The sequence below is a fragment of the Stigmatopora nigra genome, chromosome 15, assembly GCF_051989575.1.
Source record: "Stigmatopora nigra isolate UIUO_SnigA chromosome 15, RoL_Snig_1.1, whole genome shotgun sequence".
NCBI classification, from domain to species: Eukaryota; Metazoa; Chordata; class Actinopteri; order Syngnathiformes; family Syngnathidae; genus Stigmatopora; species Stigmatopora nigra.
In genome coordinates, this window is record NC_135522.1 from 9,010,474 (window position 1) to 9,034,403 (window position 23,930).

A 23,930-nucleotide genomic window follows, 5' to 3' on the forward strand; every position below is an offset into this window, starting at 1 on the left:
TTGACAAAAATATTTTCAGAACCATCATATTTTACAAATGTGTTTTTAAATATTGTTTTTCAAATTTTGTTCACATGGGCACACTATATCAGATCAGAAATAAAGTATTAAGAATTCCCTGTATTCAAATACTACTCATATATCATAATGCTTAAAGGCAAAGTAAAACTCCAACACATATTACAGAAGCACTGTATTTTAATGAAAGATCAGAATAAAATAAAACTTTAATGAACAGAAGCAAACAATAATAAAAAAATGAAATCACCATAAATATGCTACATGATTCCAATCAGACATTGTTCAAACTTGATTGGGTAAATTGAGCTATTAAAAAAATGGGCCTCTCAATGTTACACCACACAAACATATATAGAGCTCTGCAATGTCGGAAAATAATGGATATCCAAATTATGCAGGTAAAACTCCAGGCATACCCTGCAATTACAAACTGGAAATTTAGTTCCTGGGAGGACAGCTTTACTTAAAAATCATAGAATCGAATTCTGACAACTACCAGAGAGCCAGTTCTATTATTGTCTCACCTAAACTTAACTAAATATGAGCTCTTTGGCCTCCCAGGTTCCCCACGGAGCTGAACGAGCAACTACACACTCAATCTTCACCCACACTTGCATACTTCCAATTAGTATTTCTGTTTTAAAATCACCTGCAGGAAAAGTATGGACATGATTTTATCCTTACTAATTCACCAACTTTTCTACATGTCAGGCTAAGAAGTTACTAAACTTTCTATAAAAACATAAAATTTAAAAATTGAAAAAAAAAATCTCCACTGATATTTCAGTTCACTTGCACAATCTGCATCTTGGCCAGATATATTTCAATTGTCACTGTAAACTTTTTTGTGTGTGTGAATACGCTGGGAGGATGTCAACATTACAATGCAAGGTCATTATTATGTGACTTGCACTAATCTTACCCCGACCTACCCAGTCTTACTCATTGATCACTGATAATAGATTTCTCACACCAACATGTCTAAAAATCCCATCTCCAAAATACGTGTCTATGAGTTATTTCACACACGCATACACACCCTATAGTCATTCATACCTGGCCCGACCGAGCACAGCTAGCATTTGGGATTGCATTATCGGAAAGCTTGCTGTGACTGCTGGAAAACAGGAAGAAAGGAGGAAGATAAGGCATCACATGCTATTCATGGCAAAGCCGTAGAGTGAAAGTGTGGCACAGCGATGGCTTAAACGCGGGATGAGGAAGCTACACTGGAACCCCCGTTAAGACGAGGGGATGCAACTTGGAAAAAAGTCATGGAGCGCAATGAAGATTTCCCATTCAGTCCCAGCCGTTGTCTTTTATCATGTGGGACAGCTCAATGATGAACTTCCCTTCCTTGTACTTCTGACTCAGTTCAAAGGCTTGTTCCTGTAAAAAATTTCTGTAAACATCCTGTATACATTCTGTAAAAATTCTGTATGAATCATGTAAAAAAAAAACATTTGGGAAATAAAGGCCAAACTGTTAAAAAAAGAATGTATGACTTTGGAAACTAAAACTATATAAAATAACTCCCCCCGTCAAAATGAATTGCCATCAATGGCACTATTGGAAAATGTTGGTTGCTTTGTTAACTTTAAAGTTGAGTCTTGATTTTTTAAAATTCTTTTTGGGTTTTTTTTGCATCTAAATACCAAATGAAAACTGTTTACCATACCTTGCTTGGTATGTTTTTTTTCTGGCACAACCTCTCCTATATGAATATGTATTTTAAATACAATAGGTCGAAAAAATAGGCAAAAATAAGAAAATTTGAATTGAAAAAAAGCATTACAATTAAAAACACAAACATGCTCAACAATAGTGTGTAAATGTGAAATTAGATAATAATATTATATCCAAATATTTACATTTTTTTAAAAGTATAATTTTAGTGTTGTGGAAATGACGGATATATTATGAAACTCATAATGGAAACTCACATATTTCCAGCCCAGAGTGGTGTGGCAGTTTTCACAATAGATGTCAGCCACGGCATGAAGTCCTGTGAGCAGCAGCCTTTCCTCTGCAGGACCACAGCCAATGTTTACCCTGAAAGTCATCAAGCAGTAGATGTCCACATTTGTTGCATAAAATGTCATTCCTGTAAGACCTGTAAATGTAAAGCTATTACATGATTCAGGGTTAAATATATTAAGACTCTTATTTTATTTCCAGCCATTACATCTCATCATCAGGTTAGAGCCAATGTATCACTGACCTACTAACCTAATGGCAGATTAGCTCACACCCAACTTCAAAGTCCACTTGCAAATAAATCAAATTATCTATGTACTGTTAGGTTTCAGTCAACATGTCTAAAAATAGGAGACTATCTAAACTATAAGTGAACTCATTAAAAAAATAATTGGATCATAATAATAAAATAATAATAATAATTTAAAGAATTTAAAATTTAAATAACAGTTTAAATAATTTAAAATGTAAATAAAATGTATAATTGAAATAATTTAAAATAATAACAATAAAATAAAAACAAACAAATAATAATAAAATAAATAATAATAATAATATAAAAATAAAATGATAAATGAAATAATTTAAAATTTAAATAATTACAAATAATAATAACATTAATAATAAAATAATAATTGGCAATTTAAATTTAAATAATTTAAAATCATAATAATAAAATGTAAAAAAAAGGATAAAATAATCGAATTTCCATTTGTATCAGTTATCAATTTAAGTAAGTTTAACAATGTCATTCCTAAGTGAAATTGTAATCAAAATACTCACACAGAGTTGAAGAGGTAAGCTCTGCCTTGACTACCTTGGAAAGACTAGAAAACAAAAACAAAACAAATGTGTTCATTACTGCACAGTAAGAGTCAAGTGTTTATTTTTACATAATCTTGTTAATGTGGCAGTGTTAACATAGTTTCTCAATTTAATCCACTGCTTATAGATCAACCTAGTTTTCCCGCATGTTGTTTACATACATGGGTTTTAGTGGAAATTTTTCAAATGATAGGGCGACACTTGCGCGTGAGAACACGTGAAGTGATAAATACAACAAAAGGGTGGCATCTGACCTTGGAGATTAGATCATCATGGTTGGCCAGATGGGCGCGGCAGTGCACACAGCTGTAACGGCGGTGGCAGGAGTCCAGGTAAGCCTGGAATGTCTTGGCTTTTGTCAGCTTCACCATGTCTAAAAAAGGAAAAAAGTTGCTGTATATTACAGGAAAATAAATATCTTATCGTATTAACCAGTGATTTTGAGCCTGGGTGGTTTGGCACATAGTGGAATGAGTCATCAAGTAACCTTTGGAAATGGTTTGTTAATTACAAATACATTATTATTATTTCTGTAATTAAATCAAGGCATGTTACCATTATTTAAGCATGCAATACTTTTTTGTTATGTTACTGTATGGTGCTGTGATATTTTATTAAAATTCACATTAGCTAAATAAAGCAAACACAGCATTACTGTTTTCATATGTTGTGGATAATGACCCAAATTTGACTTCAATGCCATGAAAATTGACTGGAAATGATGTTTTTGCCTGAAAGCATAACTGCCTAAATCGTTTTTAAATTACTGTCAAACTATCAAAGGCCAAATGCAAACTTATTTAATAACAATCATGACTCTTTTTTTTATGTTATGGTTCATTCTGGTTCAAGTCATGGCCTCGAGCGTGCTGCGTTTTCCAAATACCTTGAAAATGTAAGCAATGATGATATGAGCACCATTAATGTGACTATCATGCAGTAAAATGCATAACAATTAAATGCTTTTCCAGAAAGGAGTTCCATAACATAAACCTTAATTTTGTTTTATAATGTGCAATCATATTTTTCTAAATTAAATTGTATATTGCTGCAATTTACATTGAGAAACTGGTATGAATCCCAGTTCCAAACTTTTTATTGTAGAAGTGCAATACTATTAAACACAATTGTAGCTGATCTCTGCAAGATTGTAAGGTTATTCTTTGCAATGCATAAATCAAAGATTACTATCTACTTCAATTTGATGGTATTATTATGATAATTATCGTGATTTAATAAACAATAACACTGCTTTTGTCACATTGACTAGTTCATCCCAGGCATGCTTGAAGTCACTCAAGGAAGAATTATGCCCGGACATGTTATGACATCTTTCTTCAAAATAGAACAAAGCATGCAAAACACATCACCGACTTTTCGACTTAATATTAAACTAACAAAAAAAACACACATAGAATGTTAGGCGCAACCCTGGCTCTGAAATACAAACACGGATTAGATAGATCAACAAAACCATATCAGACCTAGCCTGGTGTGCTAGCACGCTGGCTAGCTACGGACAGTCACAACATTGCAGTAATCAAATACGCACTGCAGATTCTTCCCGCCTTTAGCAACTTACCTACTGGTGTCAGGACTATTTTCAACCTCCACAATGCAGTTTAATGCGACTGACAGCTGAAAAATGGAGAAACTAAAACGACCAGACGCGCCGAGGCTCACAGCATTCAGCAGTCGATCACGCGTTGACGTATTTGACTAAAAATACAATGAAGACAGCTTCTGCTATTGACACGCGTTGTCGAGTTTCTTTCGAAGATATTTCCCACAAATATTTTTCCGTCAAAAAGGGAGAGAAATTGAACAAAGCTGGTAGTTTGTCGGGTTCGTGACTAATTGCTGCGCGGACGGATGAAATATGTGGTTTGTTTATGAAAACACACTTAGGCGGGGAAGTCTGAAGCACATGGGAGGGCAAAACAAAAGGTATGGACCAATAGGAGCATTGGAATCCGTTTTAGAATGTGGGTCAACCAATCAGATTTGACTTCACGTGAGCCCGTCCGTACTGTTCCCAAGCAATGGTTTATCATTTCCTGCTTCTGGATGGGAATTCAGGTCTCAGAACAATACTTTACTGTATTATTATTTTTTAAAAAAAAACACTCCCCTCATGATCCACACATGGACAGAATGCCTATTTTATTCTTCCATCTGTTTTTAAGGATTTATGTTCATAGGAGATGTTAACCCCTTTGACTGCCACTGACAACAAATGACGTCGATGATAGCGAAAGTATAAATAGCCATTGAAGTATTGGTTTATATTTTAAGTTCAACTTAACACATTTTGAATACTAATAATAATTCGAAATATTACAATTTAACTTTAATGAGGGTCAATGCATGTTTTGGGGATTTTGGCTAAAAATGGAGTACCTGGAGAAAACCCACGCAAGCCCGGGGAGAAAATCAAAACCTTTCACTCCAGAACAGTGAGGCCAACACGTTAACCACTCATCAGCGAGCCGCCCTTGTTGATCGTTTATTTCTTATTACTCATTAATATTTAGCAGAAGACCATAAAAAGGTCATTTTTCAAGAATACGTTTGTTTTGAACACTGTTTATATTGGTCGGGGTCAGAGTCTGAACTGACACCCCAAACTGGTCACCAGTCACTCATAGAAAAGACAAACATTAATCACACAGCCACCTGAGTGGGAATCAATCCCTCCCTGACCGCACCAAAGTCAGGGGAAAGAACCAATGAACAATCGGGTGGCCTTTCTAAGAATTTCGAAGCCATATTGTCCACCAATTTTCTCAAACAATTGAGGAAAATAAGCCCTCAAATTGGTTCCTCAGTGTAATTTGGGAAGCGTCAAGTTTTGCTAGCCAAATTTCCACGTTAGCCTTCTAAATGCCGCTCTACAATTATCCATTCATATTCCATTAACCCACTTTTCCCATTGTAAATCACAGCTAATAGGGTTAGAAAAAAATGCAGCCTTTGTTTTCTCTCGAGGGACTGTTTGCTTAGTACCATTCCAATGTAATCAGACTTTGACCATGACCCAGGGAAGAAAAAAAAAGAGTACACATTGTATTTTTCTTCCTTTCGATTTTTGCTTTTATTGCTACTGAATGGCTGCCATTGACAGCGATTGACATCCAATCCATTTAAACTTGGCAGGGGCTGTCAATCAAATCAATTGGACATCTATCATTGTCAATGGCAGTAAAGGATTATAACTCAAGACTATCCATCTCTGTTGAAATGATGTTTACCACTGTCATTGGCTTTGAATGAGTTAACCTTAAATGATGTTATCACATTCAAACATAAAATGATTTATCATTTGTTGTGTCCAAAAGAAAGCTAATTTAAATCATGACCTAGCCATCACAGTCACCTAATTAGGAATTATCAGTTAGGTAATCTAAGATTACACAGTGGAGATAATTCAGTTATACTATAAATGAGTCATATAACTGATATCTTGCCACTTTCAGTCCCTTCCAATCTTCGTGCACAAGAATGGTGCCATTTACGAGTTATTGCATTTGGACGTGGAGAGGTCACAACTAAGTGTTTCTGTGGAGATAACTTGATAGAAGCGAGGGATAATCGGTCATGATCCCCGTTGCCCCCATTTTGAAAGCTGCTTGTATATCCTCATCTGTGTTGCATACAAACAAATGGACCTGCAAAATTACAAAGTTAAGAGTCACGTGCTAGCAAGTTGTGAAATAGTTTCTCCTAATGATAGATGGATGTTCTCTTGTTAGCTTTCCTGAAGTAAGCTCATTCCTATGTGCAGTTGTAATAAAATGATGGCATTCAGTTTTCAATTGTTTTCACACAAGGCCATTAGGGGCCCACTAATGGCCCAACGACGTGATGAGCTCATCCACAAATGACAGGGAAAGCAAAAACACCTACTGTGCTCGCGAGTGATTTATAAAGCACTGAATGAACTGATTTATTAATGTTTTTTTGGTAGGGGAATTAGAAACCAGAGCATGAGATTTAAGTAGTATTTCAATAGAACATGGATTAGACCAGGGGTCAGGAACCTTTTTGACGAAGAGAGCCATAAACAATTCATATTTTCAAACATTATTCCTTGAGAGCCATACTTAGAATTTAAAAGTAAAAATACATGAAAATGTGAGCATTTATTATTCATTTCACCACTTTGAAAGTAAAAAAAAAGTCTGAATTCTTTTAAAAACATTATTTCACTGTTGCTAATCAATGGGTATTTATGAGAGTATACATGCAGAAGAGTCTAATGAAGAAAAATTATGATTTAAAAAGGCGGAGTAGCCATATACACCCATTAAAAAAGTCCCTACCCCTGGATTAGACTTTAAAATACAGCAGGAAAAAATGCATCATACCTGAATTCCACGGGCTGCAAGATGTCTGAAGAGACTCTTCCTCATTGTTACTCTACAATGATGAAATTAAGAACATGCTAATCATTTTGGCAGATTGTGATAATAGGGTCACAGGGTAATATATTCAAAGAAAATCACTAACACGAAAGGAGTGTATACTACTTCTCCATCCTATTGTGAGGACATTTGTGTGCATCATTTTGGGAATATTTTGAAGGGATGACAAAAACAAAAGACCCTCCATATATTGTATCTGAAAGTCAGGGTGGAGGCGGGGCAAATAGAGCTTAATGTGATTCAAAATTGACATTGTTTCAAATATATCGTCCTAAACCACTTAATAATATCTCCCATAATAATGCATACATATTTATGACAGATGCCAAGTTATGTTTATGACAACATTCAAGTAAAATGTTATTTTAATTATCAGTGTCTATCAAAATGAACTACTTTACTCTGCCCTGTGCCAAGGTGCATTGTTTGCATTGCATTTGTTATTGCTTTATCTTAGGAGGGAAAATATGACTGGCTGACATGGATTAAGTCATTTACAGGTATGGAAGTTTATTATTTATTTGCCTCTACCAGTCAAAATGAATTAGACATCTGTCACTGTCAATGGCAGCCAATGAGTCAATGGAAAAAGATGTTTTCAGCATGACACATGTATATGATTATGAACTATTTTCACCAATTAAATAAGATTAATTCTCACAAAAGTCTATTTGTACTTCCATAAAAAGGAAAAATGGTAAAGAAAGGTAGTGTCTTACTTGTCTATCAGAGTAAGAATCATGTTGTTCCTCAAAAGATTATTCTCAGAAATAAATGTTCTGCACACAAAGAGAAACAATTAGCACCGTTATTTGCCTTACCTAAAAATCATTGAAATTACATATATATTATTAAATATCTACGATAAGAGCTATAAGGCAATACCTGTTGAATATGCGTGGCAGGTAAAACTGTAGTAAACTCTCTCCAAGTGGCACAAAGGGCAGCAAACCGCTGTAGTAGAGGAGAAGAAGAAGTACACCTCGATACATGGAAAAACTGTATGGCATGTCTCCATTCTAAATAGACCAAAAAGATAAAAGATGTTAAATTAATACTTTGAGTATTTGCTCATTCAATTATTCCAATGAGGTGTCAAAAGATTTTATTGAAATGGTGAGGCCTAAAAAATAAAAATTAGCTGTGGTCTAAGAAATGAATCAGTAGATGATGTGTAAAAACATGGATCATTGCATCCCTAATAGATGTTTAAACATTATTTCAACTATTTCAGTTCTGTACTATATAGCAAAAATGTAAAAGGAAAAAAATGAGTGTGAGGTAAGGTCATTTGCTCACCATTTTATTGCACTTGCTGATGATATTTGAATTCAGAGATGCCCAGACAGTGATCTTCTCCCTGTGGTAGAATTTGACCAAATCAGACACCTAAACAGACAGAATTATATTTAAACAGAAGCTATACAGCGTTTATTTTTTTTAAAGCAAACTTAACCGCTTTAATCAAAGACAGCGGCACATCTTTTGCATAAAAAGTACAAATATTCAACGTTGAGAATACAAACATAGCAATAGCTGTTAACCCATGCAATCAGTTACTGATACATTTTAATCTTTTGGTTCGTGTTAGAACCTAAACACAACTCCCTGCATCTAAATGCCTTCAAAATATTTTGTTTTTAAAATAACACAGATAAAATATCAATTTCTGCTTACAAATGGTGACCTTTTTCAGCTTGCTCAGCAAAGTATTTAATCATATTTGATTTGATTTGTGAAAAAAAATCTGTGAAGCCGCGATATTCAAAGGATTAATGTATAATTTGTTGTCTGTATTATAATACACTAACTATCCATTTCAATATTTTAGTGCCATGACATCTTAAGGTTATTGTTGTGGCAGGCATGCCGTGTGAGTGTGTGTAGTATTGCCTTTTCAATCAACTGGTTGTTGTTTTCTTTAATCTCAATGCTGATTGGGACCTCTGGGAACTTTCGGAATACATCCTCCAGTAAAGCAAACTTCCTGTCAGAACCTCTACTATAGTGACCTGTTGGACAGAAGGCATACAAAAGATGGAAAAACACGTGCTTTTCTGTTAACTGTTTTGTTTGGGTGATTTTGTAACCCTATGTGAATGATCTACTCTGTGGGAGTGACTCACCTGGATTAAAAGTCACTTCAAGTCTTTGTTTGTACAAAGGTAAATCCTGAAAAAGTCCAACAAAGAATATTCAATGTGATTGAAGACATTTGCAGAAATATTAATCCTCAAATGTTATTGTAAGAAATATTACTATTTTCATTGACTATTTTCATGACTCCATGCAGGTTTATTCTATATTCAGTCAATATTAGCTGCTGGATATAGAATACCATGCCATTGAAAATTATCTTTACATTCATTTTTTTGTCATTCATTCATTTTCCAAACCACTTGTTATTACAAGGGTCGCGGGTGGTGCTGGAGCCTATCCTAGCACCCTGAATTTGTGTCCAATCACAGGGCTGCATGATAATAGGTCTCAGTGGGTTAACATATATACTGTGCAGATACGTATTGTATACATATGGAGTAAGATAACAAATTGTCAGTGGCAGTTCATTCCTTTTTCCCACCTGCAGGCTGAGTGAAGAGATGCTGATATCATGACCTGTCTGCCTTAATAAGTTTTCATCATGCGAGACCACCACATAACCATCAAATGTCAAGTGACAGTCCAGTTCAAACATATGTGTTCCCAGCTCCACTGCGCTGTAAATGAGAGAAAATCCTTAATAGCAGTCGCATACACACATTGTTAAACAATAAAGTTCAAAAACACTTTTATTTGCCTTTTGTCTTCAGACACCACTGATATGGATACAGGTAAGTTTAGAAAGATTGTATTTTATGGTTCTTAATGCAAAACAGAAAATAACTAACAAATTGTAAATGTTACTTTGCCAACATCTACTGGTGAAAAAGAGTATACCAATTCTTGTGCACATATTAGCCATAACCTTGTTTCAGTCATCATTTTGTTGTTGTTGCAAATACAGCTTATATGCGAGAAAATATAGTACATTGTACTCACTGACTAAATGCTTCCATGGTGTTTTCTATCCGCTCTCCACATCCTGGCAAGACAGTAAAACAGTTATCAGAAATAATGTTGTTGTTTTTTTTAACTATAAACCCTAATGTGGTGACTAGCGAATCAGATCACAAGGGGACGGACAACCATCTACGCTCACTCATACCTAATGGCAATTTAGTGTGTTCAACCAGCCTAACAAGCATATTTTTAGGATGTGTGAGGAACCCGGATAGTACCCGGAGAAAACCCACACAAGCCCAGTAAGAAAAGGCAAATTCTACACAGACAGGTCCAAACCTAGGATCGAACCCTCAATCTCAGAACTGTGATGCCGACATCCTTGCACCTTATGTGTGAAAATAAACTCACTCATTTATGGTGTGCCTTGAGCCTTATACTCCAGAAAATACAGCACCTATTGAATCTTTACTTTACATCAACTTTACACTTTTCAAAGATTGATTATTGATCTTAGAAACTATGTTTGATGATTTAAAGGTCTATTTCCCTCTTCCCCAGAAATCTTTGACTCTCTTACCTCCTCTGTGGGAAATGTGCACACAATAGAATCCCATGCATTTCCTCTTATGGAGAATGTGAGGGTTCTTGAGCAGGTATAACGAAGCAAGCATGTACCCTCCCAACACTGGGAGTATGACGCACCAAAAAGCGCACATCTCAGTGTTTTTTTTGGCTGAAAAATTAGGGGTTTTAATTAGTGTCAGCTGAAACAAAAATCTCAGTACAAACTACTTGCGGCTCTTGCTTTTAATCTACCTGCAAAAATCTGGGCAGACTGGTATTGCTGTCGAAGGTCTCGAGGATATCAGCACACAATCTTTCTCCCTTTTTTTCCACTTCTCCGGTTTGGTTTTTTTGCAAAGGCACTCAGAAGAGTTAGCACTGTAAAAATGAGTTAATGAAGCACCTGCTCTGACCCAAAGCTCACCTTTACCTAGCTGGCCTCTCCCTATCCTGTGTCAACATTTATTTCTTCTTTATAAGACAACTTGAAGTTCACCACTCTGAAAAAAACAGGATATAGAACAGGATACTTTTTCAGGCACCAACAAATGTTGATTTAAATTTTTCCAATCAACTGCATGCATGATTTAAGATCATTATTATAGTAACAGGTTCAACAATGAGTGAATTATTTTCTGTTTGAAATAGTATGACATGCACTATTCTTCATATATGATATAAAATTGGAATGTTACCAACCGTAGTGCGAGAGGTGGAACTCACTCAAGGCCAAAAAAGGTTGTTTTCCCCCTAAAATAAGGTCTGTAAAATCGGTTTGTGTCAAAAATGTTGGCTCTGACTTTTCTTAAGACAGCAATGGATTAATATGTATTAACATGATTGTGTGAACATACATTTCTTCCGAAACCAAAATCAGCCAAAATTCTGTATAAATTCTGTATTTCCCTACTAAGTGATGAATTTCTTAGAAGGGCGTGTTTCAGAGGAAGGAATGAAAGCTGTGCAACTGGAAAAGCAAGTTGGAACTAGAAGATGCATTCTCATTCGACGTATATTACTGTCATTGGCACTGAACATTTATTCTCACTTCTCCAAGTTTAAATGAGTTGGATATTGTTGTAAATCAGAGCCAATGAATTAATTTTATGTCACTTTCTTGCTAATTTTAGGGTACTTTCTAAGAATTATGGGTCATTTACTGCAACATTTTGATTACATTTTGTATGTTTTAGATAATTTCTTGTGGTTTTAAGGCTTGATATAAATTTTAGTTACTTTCTATTGGAAATAATGTTTTTTATGACATTTTGGAAACAGTTTCTACAACAATTATATACTACAACATTGCACACCTTGATTTAAATGATGTAAAATGGATTTTTAAATATTATATATATATTGATAATTGAGAATTTCAATGTTTTTTCCATTGGAAATGAACAGGGTGTTTTCCATGAAAATATCCATGTTTTTCCTCCTCCAATTCCAAATCGACGTCCACCACTGTCAATGAAATAAACAGAAAAATACTTTTTAGTTTTTTTCCAACCCATTCATTGATCAACATATAAAATTATGAAATGATCTCATGACCAAATGGCAAGGCTAGCATGAAAAAATAAACATAAATAAAGAGCACACAGTAACTGCAACAGTATGAGGAAATTTTTATTCAATTATATGTAATATAACTTTGTTGCTTTGTTAATCATTTAATTAATATCCATACAATATACAGACTACAACCCTTAACTCATATCTCTTTGACAATCGACAAATAACGCTTTTAAAAATAATTCCGTATAAAGAACTTGGAGGGAAAATCCAAGAAAAAAAAAACTGTGAAAGACTGAAGACTGTCAATAATCACACCCAAGAAAAGAAATTAGAAAGAAAGAAAAAGACAAGTATAATATTTTAATCATTAAAAAAAAGTGATACAACTTTAACTCCCTTTTAAGTAAAATAAAAAAAATACAACTCACTTGTATAACAACAACAGTAATAAGAACAACCATTTAAAAACAACGATATCTGGAACCAGGCCACATGATAGATGGGCCACTTAAATCATCAATACTGTGTGAATGTGTATGGCATGTTCTAGCGCAACATTTCACAGACGCACAAATACACTCGATCAAAGTGTACATGTGCATGTGTGTGTGTGCTATTGCCACAACAGTCCTCTTAGTCGGTAACCATGGCATCCTAGTATAACGTCACCTCAGAGGAAAAAGCAAGCAGGGTTTGTGGATTGATGATGAATATTCAAATAAGACGAAATAGACCCGCTTCCTATTTGATGGTTGGAGCTAAAGCGTAAAGTTGTGAAAGCAAAAATCCAGAAGGTTACCGATGATATAGTTGACAGAAATCAGACACACACAGTGTGATGTTTAAAGCTGAGCTAGCAGGATGGGACAAATGATGGGAAAGACTCATGCTGGCAAATAAGCCTGACTTTGGGCATTTATAAGATACAAGTTTTGAGTATTTTGAGCTTTAAATTGCATTTCCACCAGTCGAATATTGACCGCAACGTGGGATTTTGGAATTCATCATAATCAAATCCAAGTGCAAAAAAAAACCTGACAAATTTTGCATGCCCAAGTCTGTAAATATTTCAAATGGAGATTTATAGTTTGTTCAATTTTCTCAAATCAAGTACTGTGCTGTGGTTTCCCACAAAAATGGCAGTCATCATGACGACATGGCTGTGAATGTTTAAGAATTACAAATTGATTGCAATGTTAAGTGAGTTGCTTTCTGCTTATGTCACCTCTGTGATTGGTTGTTACAAATTAAGTCTGTGTTTGATATACTTCTAACATTGATTTTGAAATCCAGGCCAAACCACAGAATACCTGATTAGGTTTATCTCTTACAGGTGTTGTACAGATAATACATTTTGGGTTGTTTTTTGGGGGGAAAAAAATATATACAATAACATAGTTTTAGTGCTGTACCAATGCAAAGCATTACTTTTGTAAATGGCAAAAGTCAGGCTGGTTTGCCAAGCTGAAAAAGACAAAGTGACGACGTGCTGTACAGGACATGCGATTTGAAAAGGTCGATGAAAATGTCTAATAGGTAAACCTGACACGATTGGTTGAAAAAGTGGCAGCAAGTGGAAAAAAATGAAAAGAATTGCAGCACACAAGGAGGGAGGGACGAGGCAGCCCTTTTGAGTAAAGCGTGGCAAGTGTCGGGAAGGCGTATAAAGCAACGGATATCATGACAGAACGCGAAAAAAAAGCTCACGCTCATTGTTGGGACAGTCGTAGTAGCGGCTATGGCTTTGAGAGTACAGCGATGCTTTGGATGAGTATTTTTACGACAGCAGGACCTGGCGATGGGTCGGACCAATTTCTTTACATTAATGCAAGTCCAGTTGCTGTATTAGACCCAAAAGGTGGCGCTTCATTAAGTTGCAGTTAAGTAGTGACAGACCACAAAAGAGTACACACAAAAATGAGACGCAGTCACCATCCACAGGAACAAAGCTCATGGTTACTATGGCAACAGAATAGACACAAACATTAACGCATTGGCTGTCATTGACGGTGATAGATGTCCATATTCGTGTCTCTTTTCTTCCTTTTGCTGTGAATTAAGTTGTTTGATCGATTTGAACGTGCAGGTTGGCAGTGTAAGAATGTTAATTGGCTGCCAACCCTTCCACTTGAAATGAACTGGACGTCTATCGCTGTCAATGGCAGTCATTGAGTAAAAAAGTTTGGTTAGGTATTTGGAAATGGGAAATAAAGGTCACATGCAGTGTCTTCAGTAGACACAAGGGGGAGTTGCTCTTTGGAAGAGCATCTCAACTACAGCTACTTCACACACATACACATTCACACACATTTACTGAGGCAAAAATATTTCGAACCTGAAAATTCCTCCTGACTTCTACTCAATCCTAAGAGCCCATTAGTAGATATTGTTTCTATTTGGCCCTCTCAGAATGTTCAGTGTAAACGTCAAAACAGCAAAGTAGGAAGGGAGTATCCCACCATGCTCTGGAATTGATGTACTACGACACACAAAAAGTTAGGAATACACAGGCTTTACATTTTGAGAAACTTTCCAAATGACCTTGAGAAGTACCATGACTTTTAGAGGGAAAATGTCTTAAAATGAATTTTCCATGGGTGTCAACATTTACTTTTTAAAGCTATTCCGATCACTTTGTAGCAACATTTTAACATTACTCTTGTCTCATAAATGTCAAAATGTTAACCAGGAATATTTTAAGATAATAAAATTGAATTGATGCCAAAATTATAATGTAGTATTAAATTTGCAAATAAATGTTTGTGGAATTTAGCATTCAACTTTTGAAAGTTATGCTAAAAAAACACAGAAACATGAAATAGCTGGACTTGTGCATTCGAGCCTAAATAAGCCAAATAAGAGCAAAGGTTATGTCACGCATAGTCAGCTCAGGTGAAAGTTTGACTCAAAAACTTGATATTCCTAACTTTTAGTGGTGCATGCTCCCTTAAAAATGCAGGTAAGAAATGATAAAGACAAGCAAGCCAAGTGATATAACGGGATGCCAAAGTGGCTCCCGATGCTTGTACTGAGAAGATGAAGGAAACGAGCGCTTAGATAAAGCAGCGTGTGCATCTTTTCGGTGTCTCAAGTCTATGAAATGGTGCCATTTGTGCTTTTTCTGGTCATACAATCAAATTTCAAATGCAGAATATGAACCAGGTAGCGAGCAGCACATTATCCGCAGAATACGCCCAAAGGTATTTTGGAGCCTTCTGTGACTTGGCAATATGACTGACTCCCAATTACCACACCATTGCGTGATTAATCTAATGGAAAAAGAGGGAGAGTTCAATCCGTCTGACCTTTGTCTAAGTGGTAGCTGAAGAAATATTTAAATGGTTCAAAAAAAAACCCACAACACTTGGTTGTTTCCCCACTCCACATAGTTCCTTGCATCTCATCCACTTTGGTTAATTTTTTAGGAATGCATGCATTCATATGAACATCATTTGGAACAGAAAAAAAAACTGTAAACCTGCAAACATGCCAATAAAAACATTTGCCTGAAAGTCAAAAAGACTTGCGCAGATAAATCACATAACATAAATACAACTAAGCTGATTTAAAGCAATGAATGAAAGCTGTGATGACTCCACTTTAAATGAAAAAAAAGTTTGTTGTATATATATTTTGTTTTAATGTACATTAGCCTACACAATAAGCACCCCCCATTCTTTTAGCCCTCAATTGCAAGTTCTAATGCACATGTATGTATGTATTTATGCATGTAGCAAGACCGCATAACCGTGCTTGTTGGTTAATAAGGAATAGTAGTTTATATGAGAAGACAGGCAAGAAAGCTGAAAAAAATGTTTGATTGGTGATCATGATAGAGGAAAGCTGGACAAGCCAGGACACTGAACAGAAAAATGGAAGAATGTTTTTAAAGGAGTGGGGGGAGGGAAACAACAGCCCCACTTAAACAACAAACTAACACTTAGCTTTCTTGCAGTGAGAATGGAAAGAAAAGCAGCCGATGTTCATTGTTTTTATCTCTTCCTTGGATTCTTGAGGATGCATTTTCTTGTGATTAAGCATGTCATCTTGGGGTCTTCAAGGCGGCGTTTGAGCATGTAGACTAAAAGGAAGGAAAGATATTCAAACAATTTAAGAACACTTTGCAGTCAGGCAATCTTGACTGCCTCCTAAATTATGTTAGCTTGATGGTGGTGGACGTTTGCTGTATATAATCAGTGTCCACCATCTCACAAGTACATGATTCAGTAGTGAAGTAATATATATACATATATATGTCCGTCAGTCTCCTTGTGCCCTGCGATTACTTGGCCACCAATTCATGGTGTGCCCCGCCTCAAGTCTGCTGGGATAGCCTTCCGCAACCTACACCACCCTTGTGAGGGGTTCAGAAAATGAATAAATGAATAGTATAATATATACTTATACTTACTAATGTATAATCTACTAATTACACACACAACTGTAGTTGGCATTGCCGCGTGCAATATACCAAAATAGGAGATGGTATGAAAATGAAGGTAGTTTTTAAAAAGGGATGCCACTGCTATTTGTGCAAAACTTTGGTCACTTCCAAAAAGACAGTTATGACTGTGACTCTGTAGAAATACTCAAAAAGGGATTATTTTACGTATTTATTTCTTAACTTATTTATTACCTATTAATTCATGTCTAAAATGCATTTTCCTGTATTTGCATTCTCACCCTGTTGCTACTGTGACAATGAAATTTCCCGAATACGGGATGAATAAAGTTATCCAATCCAATCAAGTAATGGGCATACATTTAACATAATGTCTTACAGTCACTTAACTACAGCATATTCATTAGTAAGACATGCCGCTAAAATATTCCCATTCTGAATGTGCTAGTGCACAAGTATGCAGGAGACATTTTTTTTTTTTTAAACTCACCCGTGTAACTCAAGAGCCTTGGTAGGTCTCCTGGAAGCGAGCCGTCTCTTCAAATATGAGTTCCTTCAGCTTCTCCTTGGGAAGGTCATCCAATTCCATGGTAAAAGTGAAGGGCTCTTCTGCCACAGGCTGTAAACATAAACACACATTCATTTAAATGTGGATTCAATCAAAGAAGAGACTGAAAAAGTGCTAATAGAAGAAGTTTGTTCAGGTTTTCTAAGGTTTGTCTGAAAGCACAGTATCACAATGAGGTCTTTTATTTCTGATAGGCTTACAATTTGTAAGTGGTGTGGTGGGGTACTGACATTAATATTGTTTTATGTAACCGGCTGAGAGGTGATTAGTGATACTTTAATCGCACTTAGATTACAGTGGAGCAAAACCTCATGCAAAACCAACAAAAAACTTGCAGAGTACAAAGTACTTCAGCAAAACAGTCAAGAAGAGGACTTAAAAAATTCTGTGGGAGAACTAGCAGCAAATGTGCGAATATTCATTTGTTGCATCATACTCAATTTCTCAATAGTAGCAAAGGAGAGCAAATTTCTTGCCATTGAATATTTGCTAATATTTTATTTGCAGCTACATTTAATTGGGCTTGATTTTGTAATTGTAAATTTGCTGGTGGTATTGTGAATACAGATTATAAAACAGTCTAAAGATTCAGCAATACTGAACCTCGTTTAATTCACAGCAAAATTTAGTAATTTGGAATGCAGTATTCATTGAAAGACCAAAAGAATGTGATCTTACCTCATCTGTGGGGTCGTAGTACTGCTCTAGATAAGGATGAGCCAACGCCTCCTCAACACTGATACGCTTGTTGGGGTTAAAGGTCAACATACGGCCAAGTAGGTCCAGAGCTGTGGTATATACAGTAGTTAAATTATTGCATCAGTAATAACATGCAATACAAAAACAGGACATTCTTTGAGACAGAATGGCTTGAAGTGTAGAGTTATTTAAGGATTGTGTTTCCATTTTTAAATGTATTAATACAGTCCTGTATGATTTTTGTTGGCCAAGTTGTACTCATTTTATTTTACCTTTAGAGTCGCCTCTGCAAAAGAGTTTCTCCCAGGGGATCTTGGGTTTCTCCGGCAGAGACTGCAAGTAGTTTCGGGCTTTCATGTTGATGATACAGTTCAAATCTTCTTGGGATGGAGACCCGAGGACACCTGCATAACAGAGTACCGAGAATACAATTGTAAAATTGTGATTTATGGTTGTTGTGTCCATATATAAACTACTTGATGACCACTTACCCAAAATGTGGTTGAGCTGATCCAGATAATGTTTCCCAGGAAAGATGGGCTTGTTTGATAACATTTCAGCCAAGATACAGCCCACTGACCAAATGTCAATGGACTTAGAGTAGCCCTGAGGCACACAACATCCGCAAGTTGACAATCGACTCAGTCAGAGACAGACACAAGCGTAAACATGAGCTGACCTTTGAGTTGAGCATGATTTCTGGAGCTCTGTACCAACGAGTAGCCACGTACTCGGTCAGGAATCCTGTGTGGTCGTGCTCAGGGTCAGCAATCCGTGCCAGGCCAAAGTCACAAATCTTTGGACAATAATAGTTATCATCAATTCACAGATCAAAACAATATTACAGTTTTCTGCTCAAACAAACTGCAAAGCATGGTGGCAGAATTTCCAACCAGCAAGATTTACTGATAATTATTTCTAGCATAGAAAGAAATTTGGAGTAGAAGGATAAAAGAAGCCACATCGCCAATTGGCAGTGAAAGTTCAATCCTTCACCGAAATTCAAATAATGCACGTGAAATTATTGCATAAGATAAGTGCATCTGAAAAAAAACTGAAACAGGTGCTGCTTTTGTTCTCCCATTCTCACATGATCGGCTAATCCGAGGCCTCGGGTTTGCCTAATGAGTCCTCTCAAGTTTGTGGAGAAGCAGTGCAAAAGACTGAGGGGAACCCAACAATATTACAAAGAGCTAACTAGTACTTACGGTACATACATTAGAATATTTAAAGTAATGATTGTGCAGATAACAAGTAGTGCTGTGCAATATGGAAAAAAATTATCTCATGCTCATTCTTCATTATCATATCCATACTCCACGCTAAATATTTTGTAAAAGTAATCAGTTAAAATATTATTTCAACAGTGCTTTAATGTAAATTATATCCACAATCTAATTGTAAGTTTTCACTATTTCAATAGCATTAACCACATTACTTCTTTAATAATGTACTTATGCCAACTTTTATAAAGCACAGAAAAAAACGGCACTTAGTGAATAGAATGTAAAAATCACAAAAAAAGCCTTTAATTTACATGTTTTAGCCCGCATTGTGCTATGTAATGACTACAAACAGTGCCATTGTTTTCATTCCAGGTTTCAACAACCAACAACTGCTTCAATTGGTTGACATGCAGAAATAAACTCTGTATGCCATTTAAAAAAAAAGCCTCACATACCTCTTTCCACATTCTATATTACTTAATTGCAAAAAAAAAAAACCCAACTGTATTTTCCGGATTATAAATTGCATTTTTTTTCAGTTTGGCTGGGCCTGCGACAAATACTCAAGTGCGACTTAGGTATGCTTTTTGTTTCTCTCTGACCACGATGGCCGGTTATGATGTTTTTTTTCAAGTGTTATCTGAAAAACTTAACTTAGCAGATGCCTATTTAGCCTGCAGTTCTCCCTTTTAGTGTTACTGTACTGTTTATCTTGGTTTCTGATAAAGTAAAACAAATCCTCCTAAAAGTGCGATTTATATTCCAGACTTTAATCCCTTTTATTGTGCCTTATTTGGGTGGTGCGACTTATAGTCCCAAAAATGTTAGATATGTGAATGTGGGTGCATATTAGGCATTAAAATACATGTTTAGGGTTAACAAAGGCTAACCTTGAGGTCACAAGTGGTGTTGATGAGCAGGTTGGAGGGCTTGAGGTCACGGTGCAACACATTGGCAGAGTGAATGTACTTGAGTCCTCGCAGGATCTGGTAGAGGAAATAGCAAACATGGTCGTTGCTGAGCTTCTGGCTCTTGAGTAGCTTGTACAGGTCTGTTTCCATCAGCGTTTGCACGATGTAACTGGAGGTAGACCCAAGTCAAGGAGGATTGCGGTAGTGCTAAATATTCATCTGTGCTATGTGCAATTTAACAAAACAGACCAAATAAGTCAACAATAACATTTCTTAAACGGAGTGAAGGGCAAGGAGACCCATAAAACTAATGTTTACTCTAATAGTATGAAAGAATGTTAAGATATATTATTTTCGCTGTGTTAATAGTTGTTCCAATCACTTTGAGAAACTTATAAAACACTTAACTTTCACTTTGAGTGCTGTAATGTGCAAAATAGTGTATCTTCAAAGAAATTAAGAGCAAATTAAGTTTGCTCGTGATATGGCTTTTCTCTTTTGTGAGATATATGGGATCCCGCAAGCAGGATTCTTCCACTCAAACCAGCTATTCGGTCAATTATCTCTAATTGCATTAAAACTGCAAGAGCTGGTTGAGCTGATTTGGGAAATTGTTTAAAAACTGTTTTGGGAAATAATTGCAAGATGTGTGCGAGACTATCATAAAAAAACTAACTTAAAGTGCATAAACAGGAAGCACAAGTGGAGAACTTGAAAGGAAAGGATACACATCTCTCATATTGTCAATGTGGCGAGCCCTTAGAATGTCGTTGATGCCGATGATATTCTCATGGTTAAAACGCAGCAGGATCTTAATCTCCCTCAGTGTACGTTGGCAATACGTCTGATGCTCAAAGGGACTGATTTTCTTGATGGCTACGCGCTGGTTAGTCACATGGTCCAGGGCAGAGCTGGATGTGGAGAAGAGAGACACAAAACAGAGCTCATGTTACACACTGCGGGATTCATACACAATATTAGGAGAGTGCCGAACGAAAGGGCGTCAGCGAAGTCCTATCTACAGAAATGAGCATGTGACACATCACTTTGCTGTGAACAACTGGGGGTGTACGCTACACCCACACCATTAAAGTAGGTGGACAAGTGAAGACGTGATCTGGTGGTGCTCATAATAGAACCGAATTGAGCATTTGAGGGACAACTGAATTCACTTTTGTTAAGGGGAGTATTTGACTATTTTCACTTTTTGTAAATACCACTTTAAATCTGTCGTGAGGAGGAATGTTTCTCCAGGCAGCTGATATTGAAAAATTCCTGGCATTTTTTCCAATGCGCACTGACATACAAATGCAAGATGTCCGCAACAGACTTGGGTGCCAGTATGTACATGAGAATTCTGAGAAAATGGGAGTGCAAATTTTCACACGTCCTCTTGTCTCGGGTTATGCCTCAGACCAACACATGAGTACAAGTCAAGCAGAAGATGATTATTTGCTTTGGAAAAATATCACTTGATCTAATGGTGCATCCCTATTAGTGCATGATAAATACAGTAATCCCTCAAATATCACATTCAATGTAGACCACGCATGGCCGCGATAATCAAAAAAAGCAAAGTAGGCCAACATATGGGAATTTTCAGGTAGTACTTGCAAAACAGAAAAAATGCAATATCAAATATCTTATCCTGGTTCATGTCAGTATCACTACTTTTGACAACTAAGACACAAATATAATCAAACACACTAAAGATTGGTCGCAATCTGGTCATACAAAATGTCCAATGAGATTTGAACTCAAATCTACAAAAACAATATCATGCAAGAACAAAAACTGAAAGATCTGACCACCCTACCACAACAAATTGATTGGACTTTTATCGACATTATTGAATTGTATTGAATACTTTTATTGTCATTATAGAAGTATAATGAAATCCAATTGGTTGACAGGGAAAATTGCTAAAATTTGACTATCAAGAGTAGGGAAAAAAAATCACATTTAAATATCTGGTGATCTGGGGCCGTGCAAAAACAAATAAATGAGGACAGACATTTTGCGGGCAGGCTGGCGGATGAGTGTTTATCACATCGCCCTCTGAGTTGCGGATCTGGGTTCAAGTCCAAGTCGGTCCACCTGTGTGGAGTTTGCATGTTCTGCCTGCGTGGGTGGGTTTTCTCCCAAATTCCATTGATTGGACACTCTAAATAGCCCTGAGGTACGAGTGTGAATGTGAATGGTTGTTTGTCTGCTTGTGCTCTGCGATTGGCTGGCCACCAATTCAGGGTGTCCCCTGCCTTTGGCTTGAAGACAGAAGGGATGGGCTCCGGCACCCCCTGCGATCCTATTGAGGATAAAGTGGTTAAGAAAATGAAATGAGATGATGATACTTTTGCAATCAAGGATCATATTTCATGTCTGATACTTCTGACAAGCCTAACAGAGTGAATGATCCAATTGTTCATCGCTTCCAGTTTGGTTAAAATATACCAAAAGAGCAGATTTGAGGGGGACAGAAACATCATTTAATGTCGTCACAGACCAGCTCGGAGATGATTGTTACCTGGCGTGGGACCAAATGCCCCCCACGTAACGTGTGGCTATGTTCGCAGTACAGCAATGACTTACTGCTGCTATCACAGCACCAGTGATTTGGCAGTGATATCATTTTGTGCGCAACAGGTTTGCTCAACGTGCCCACACAAGGCTGTAGTGTAGATGAACAAAAACGGTAATAGTACAGAGGAGGCCTCGGGTGAGAGACAAAAATCAACATCAACACCTCAACATATCCGATTAATCGCAGTTATCGTTATTCGTGCTGTGGCCAAATGTATTGCGGTTGCATAATTCGGCCAGCCACTTGACTAACTGATTTGGATTTGAGAATTTTTAAAAAAAAACCTATGCTCAGAGTGAGGACTGCTTCCTGCAGCAAGCTTCTCTAAAGCGTTTCCTGTAAATCTCTTAGCCACGCCTGTAGCTAGTTTTGCTAACCTGCTAACCACAAAAAGGGCTGATTTCTATCAAACGTGTGACGGGTGCGCCATTAAATGACTGTAGTTTAGTGAGCTGAAACATGGCAACAATGAAAAGTCATTTTCTGGGAGAAAAAACAACTGACAGTCAATTGAGATAAAACGCTAGTGAAGTACTGTACTCACCACACCATTCCATAAGCCCCCTCCCCGATGTAAGACAGGTTAGTGTACCGGGGCCCCACGTCAAATATTTGGCCCTTGACAGACTCGGACGCAGGTTTTTGCCCCGCAGCCTGCGGCGCGACATCATGCGCAACAGTGCCGGCCGCCCCGGCTGCAGTTGCGCTGTTGGTGGCTGACGCTGCGGCCCCGACCGCTGCGGTGCTGCCCGAATCCGCCATTCTTCCTCTCCAAAGCCGCGCCTGCCTGTGCGTACTCACTCTACCAGGGAGTTTTCACCGAGGGACAAGTGTCGTTCTTGGCAAGCTTTGACGTCTTAAGTTGAGGCTTTGACCGACGACGACGTCCGATATTCGGAGTGAGACAAGCGGGCCTTCTCTCGACACTACCCGGGGTGTAAACGGATTGCGTGCCCGAGCTCGGATTTGGTCCGAGCGAGGAGCGTAAATGCGCCTGCTGGGTGGTGTGTTAGATTTATTAACCAGGTCTTTATAGCTGAGCGGAGCCAATCCCAAATGTGTGGTTCTTTAATAGGGCACCGCCCGGCCAGATTTTCGGAATTCGTAAAGTGAGGTAGAAAAAACAGCGTATAATAGCGCAACATTAGGTGGGCGTGACGAGTTTTTGTTTGCGTGTTGTTGCACGGAAATAGATGTATTGTGTCAAAATT

General features: G+C 37.0%; 3 protein-coding genes across 4 annotated transcripts; all 3 read right to left on the reverse strand.

Annotated features, from left to right (window-relative positions):
• Positions 1–180: 180 nt before the first annotated feature.
• Positions 181–4,732, reverse strand: ypel3 (yippee-like 3). The gene is made up of 5 exons (XM_077735160.1): positions 4,406–4,732; positions 3,078–3,196; positions 2,782–2,825; positions 1,965–2,073; positions 181–1,410 (listed from the first exon to the last, which is right to left on the reverse strand). Exons 2-5 carry the CDS (start codon positions 3,192–3,194, stop codon positions 1,321–1,323), a joined length of 360 nt encoding a protein of 119 aa, XP_077591286.1. The 5' UTR covers positions 3,195–3,196; positions 4,406–4,732; the 3' UTR covers positions 181–1,320.
• Positions 4,733–5,453: 721 nt separating this feature from the next.
• On the reverse strand, positions 5,454–12,333 carry gdpd3a (glycerophosphodiester phosphodiesterase domain containing 3a). 2 transcript variants are annotated; one of them, XM_077733681.1, is made up of 11 exons: positions 11,067–12,333; positions 10,828–10,983; positions 10,287–10,329; positions 9,829–9,964; positions 9,374–9,419; positions 9,141–9,259; positions 8,547–8,636; positions 8,133–8,266; positions 7,967–8,026; positions 7,191–7,242; positions 5,454–6,491 (listed from the first exon to the last, which is right to left on the reverse strand). In XM_077733681.1, exons 2-11 carry the CDS (start codon positions 10,964–10,966, stop codon positions 6,372–6,374), a joined length of 939 nt encoding a protein of 312 aa, XP_077589807.1. In that variant the 5' UTR covers positions 10,967–10,983; positions 11,067–12,333; the 3' UTR covers positions 5,454–6,371. The 2 variants fall into 2 exon arrangements, with proteins under 2 accessions (XP_077589807.1, XP_077589808.1); XM_077733682.1 differs by lacking the exon at positions 7,191–7,242.
• Positions 12,334–12,422: 89 nt separating this feature from the next.
• On the reverse strand, positions 12,423–23,742 carry mapk3 (mitogen-activated protein kinase 3). The gene is made up of 9 exons (XM_077733679.1): positions 23,264–23,742; positions 20,867–21,049; positions 20,118–20,307; positions 18,681–18,797; positions 18,493–18,607; positions 18,274–18,405; positions 17,981–18,090; positions 17,225–17,353; positions 12,423–16,413 (listed from the first exon to the last, which is right to left on the reverse strand). Exons 1-8 carry the CDS (start codon positions 23,479–23,481, stop codon positions 17,234–17,236), a joined length of 1,185 nt encoding a protein of 394 aa, XP_077589805.1. The 5' UTR covers positions 23,482–23,742; the 3' UTR covers positions 12,423–16,413; positions 17,225–17,233.
• Between the last annotated feature and the right edge of the window lie 188 nt (positions 23,743–23,930).

Coding starts and splice junctions, on each gene's coding strand:
- ypel3 (XM_077735160.1), bottom strand. CDS start 3,194: ATGGTGAAGCTGACAAAAGCCAAGACATTCCAGGCTTACCTGGACTCC. Junction 2,826..3,077: donor ATGATGATCTAATCTCCAAG/GTCAGATGCCAC, acceptor TTTGTTTTCTAG/TCTTTCCAAGGTAGTCAAGG. Junction 1,411..1,964: donor CCACTCTGGGCTGGAAATAT/GTGAGTTTCCAT, acceptor AATTTTTTACAG/GAACAAGCCTTTGAACTGAG.
- gdpd3a (XM_077733681.1), bottom strand. CDS start 10,966: ATGTGCGCTTTTTGGTGCGTCATACTCCCAGTGTTGGGAGGGTACATG. Junction 8,027..8,132: donor CTGCCACGCATATTCAACAG/GTATTGCCTTAT, acceptor CTTTGTGTGCAG/AACATTTATTTCTGAGAATA. Junction 7,243..7,966: donor ATTCTTACTCTGATAGACAA/GTAAGACACTAC, acceptor TCATCATTGTAG/AGTAACAATGAGGAAGAGTC.
- mapk3 (XM_077733679.1), bottom strand. CDS start 23,481: ATGGCGGATTCGGGCAGCACCGCAGCGGTCGGGGCCGCAGCGTCAGCC. Junction 21,050..23,263: donor GGGGCTTATGGAATGGTGTG/GTGAGTACAGTA, acceptor CTCCACATCCAG/CTCTGCCCTGGACCATGTGA. Junction 20,308..20,866: donor ATTGACAATATGAGAGATGT/GTATCCTTTCCT, acceptor GTCTACCTCCAG/TTACATCGTGCAAACGCTGA.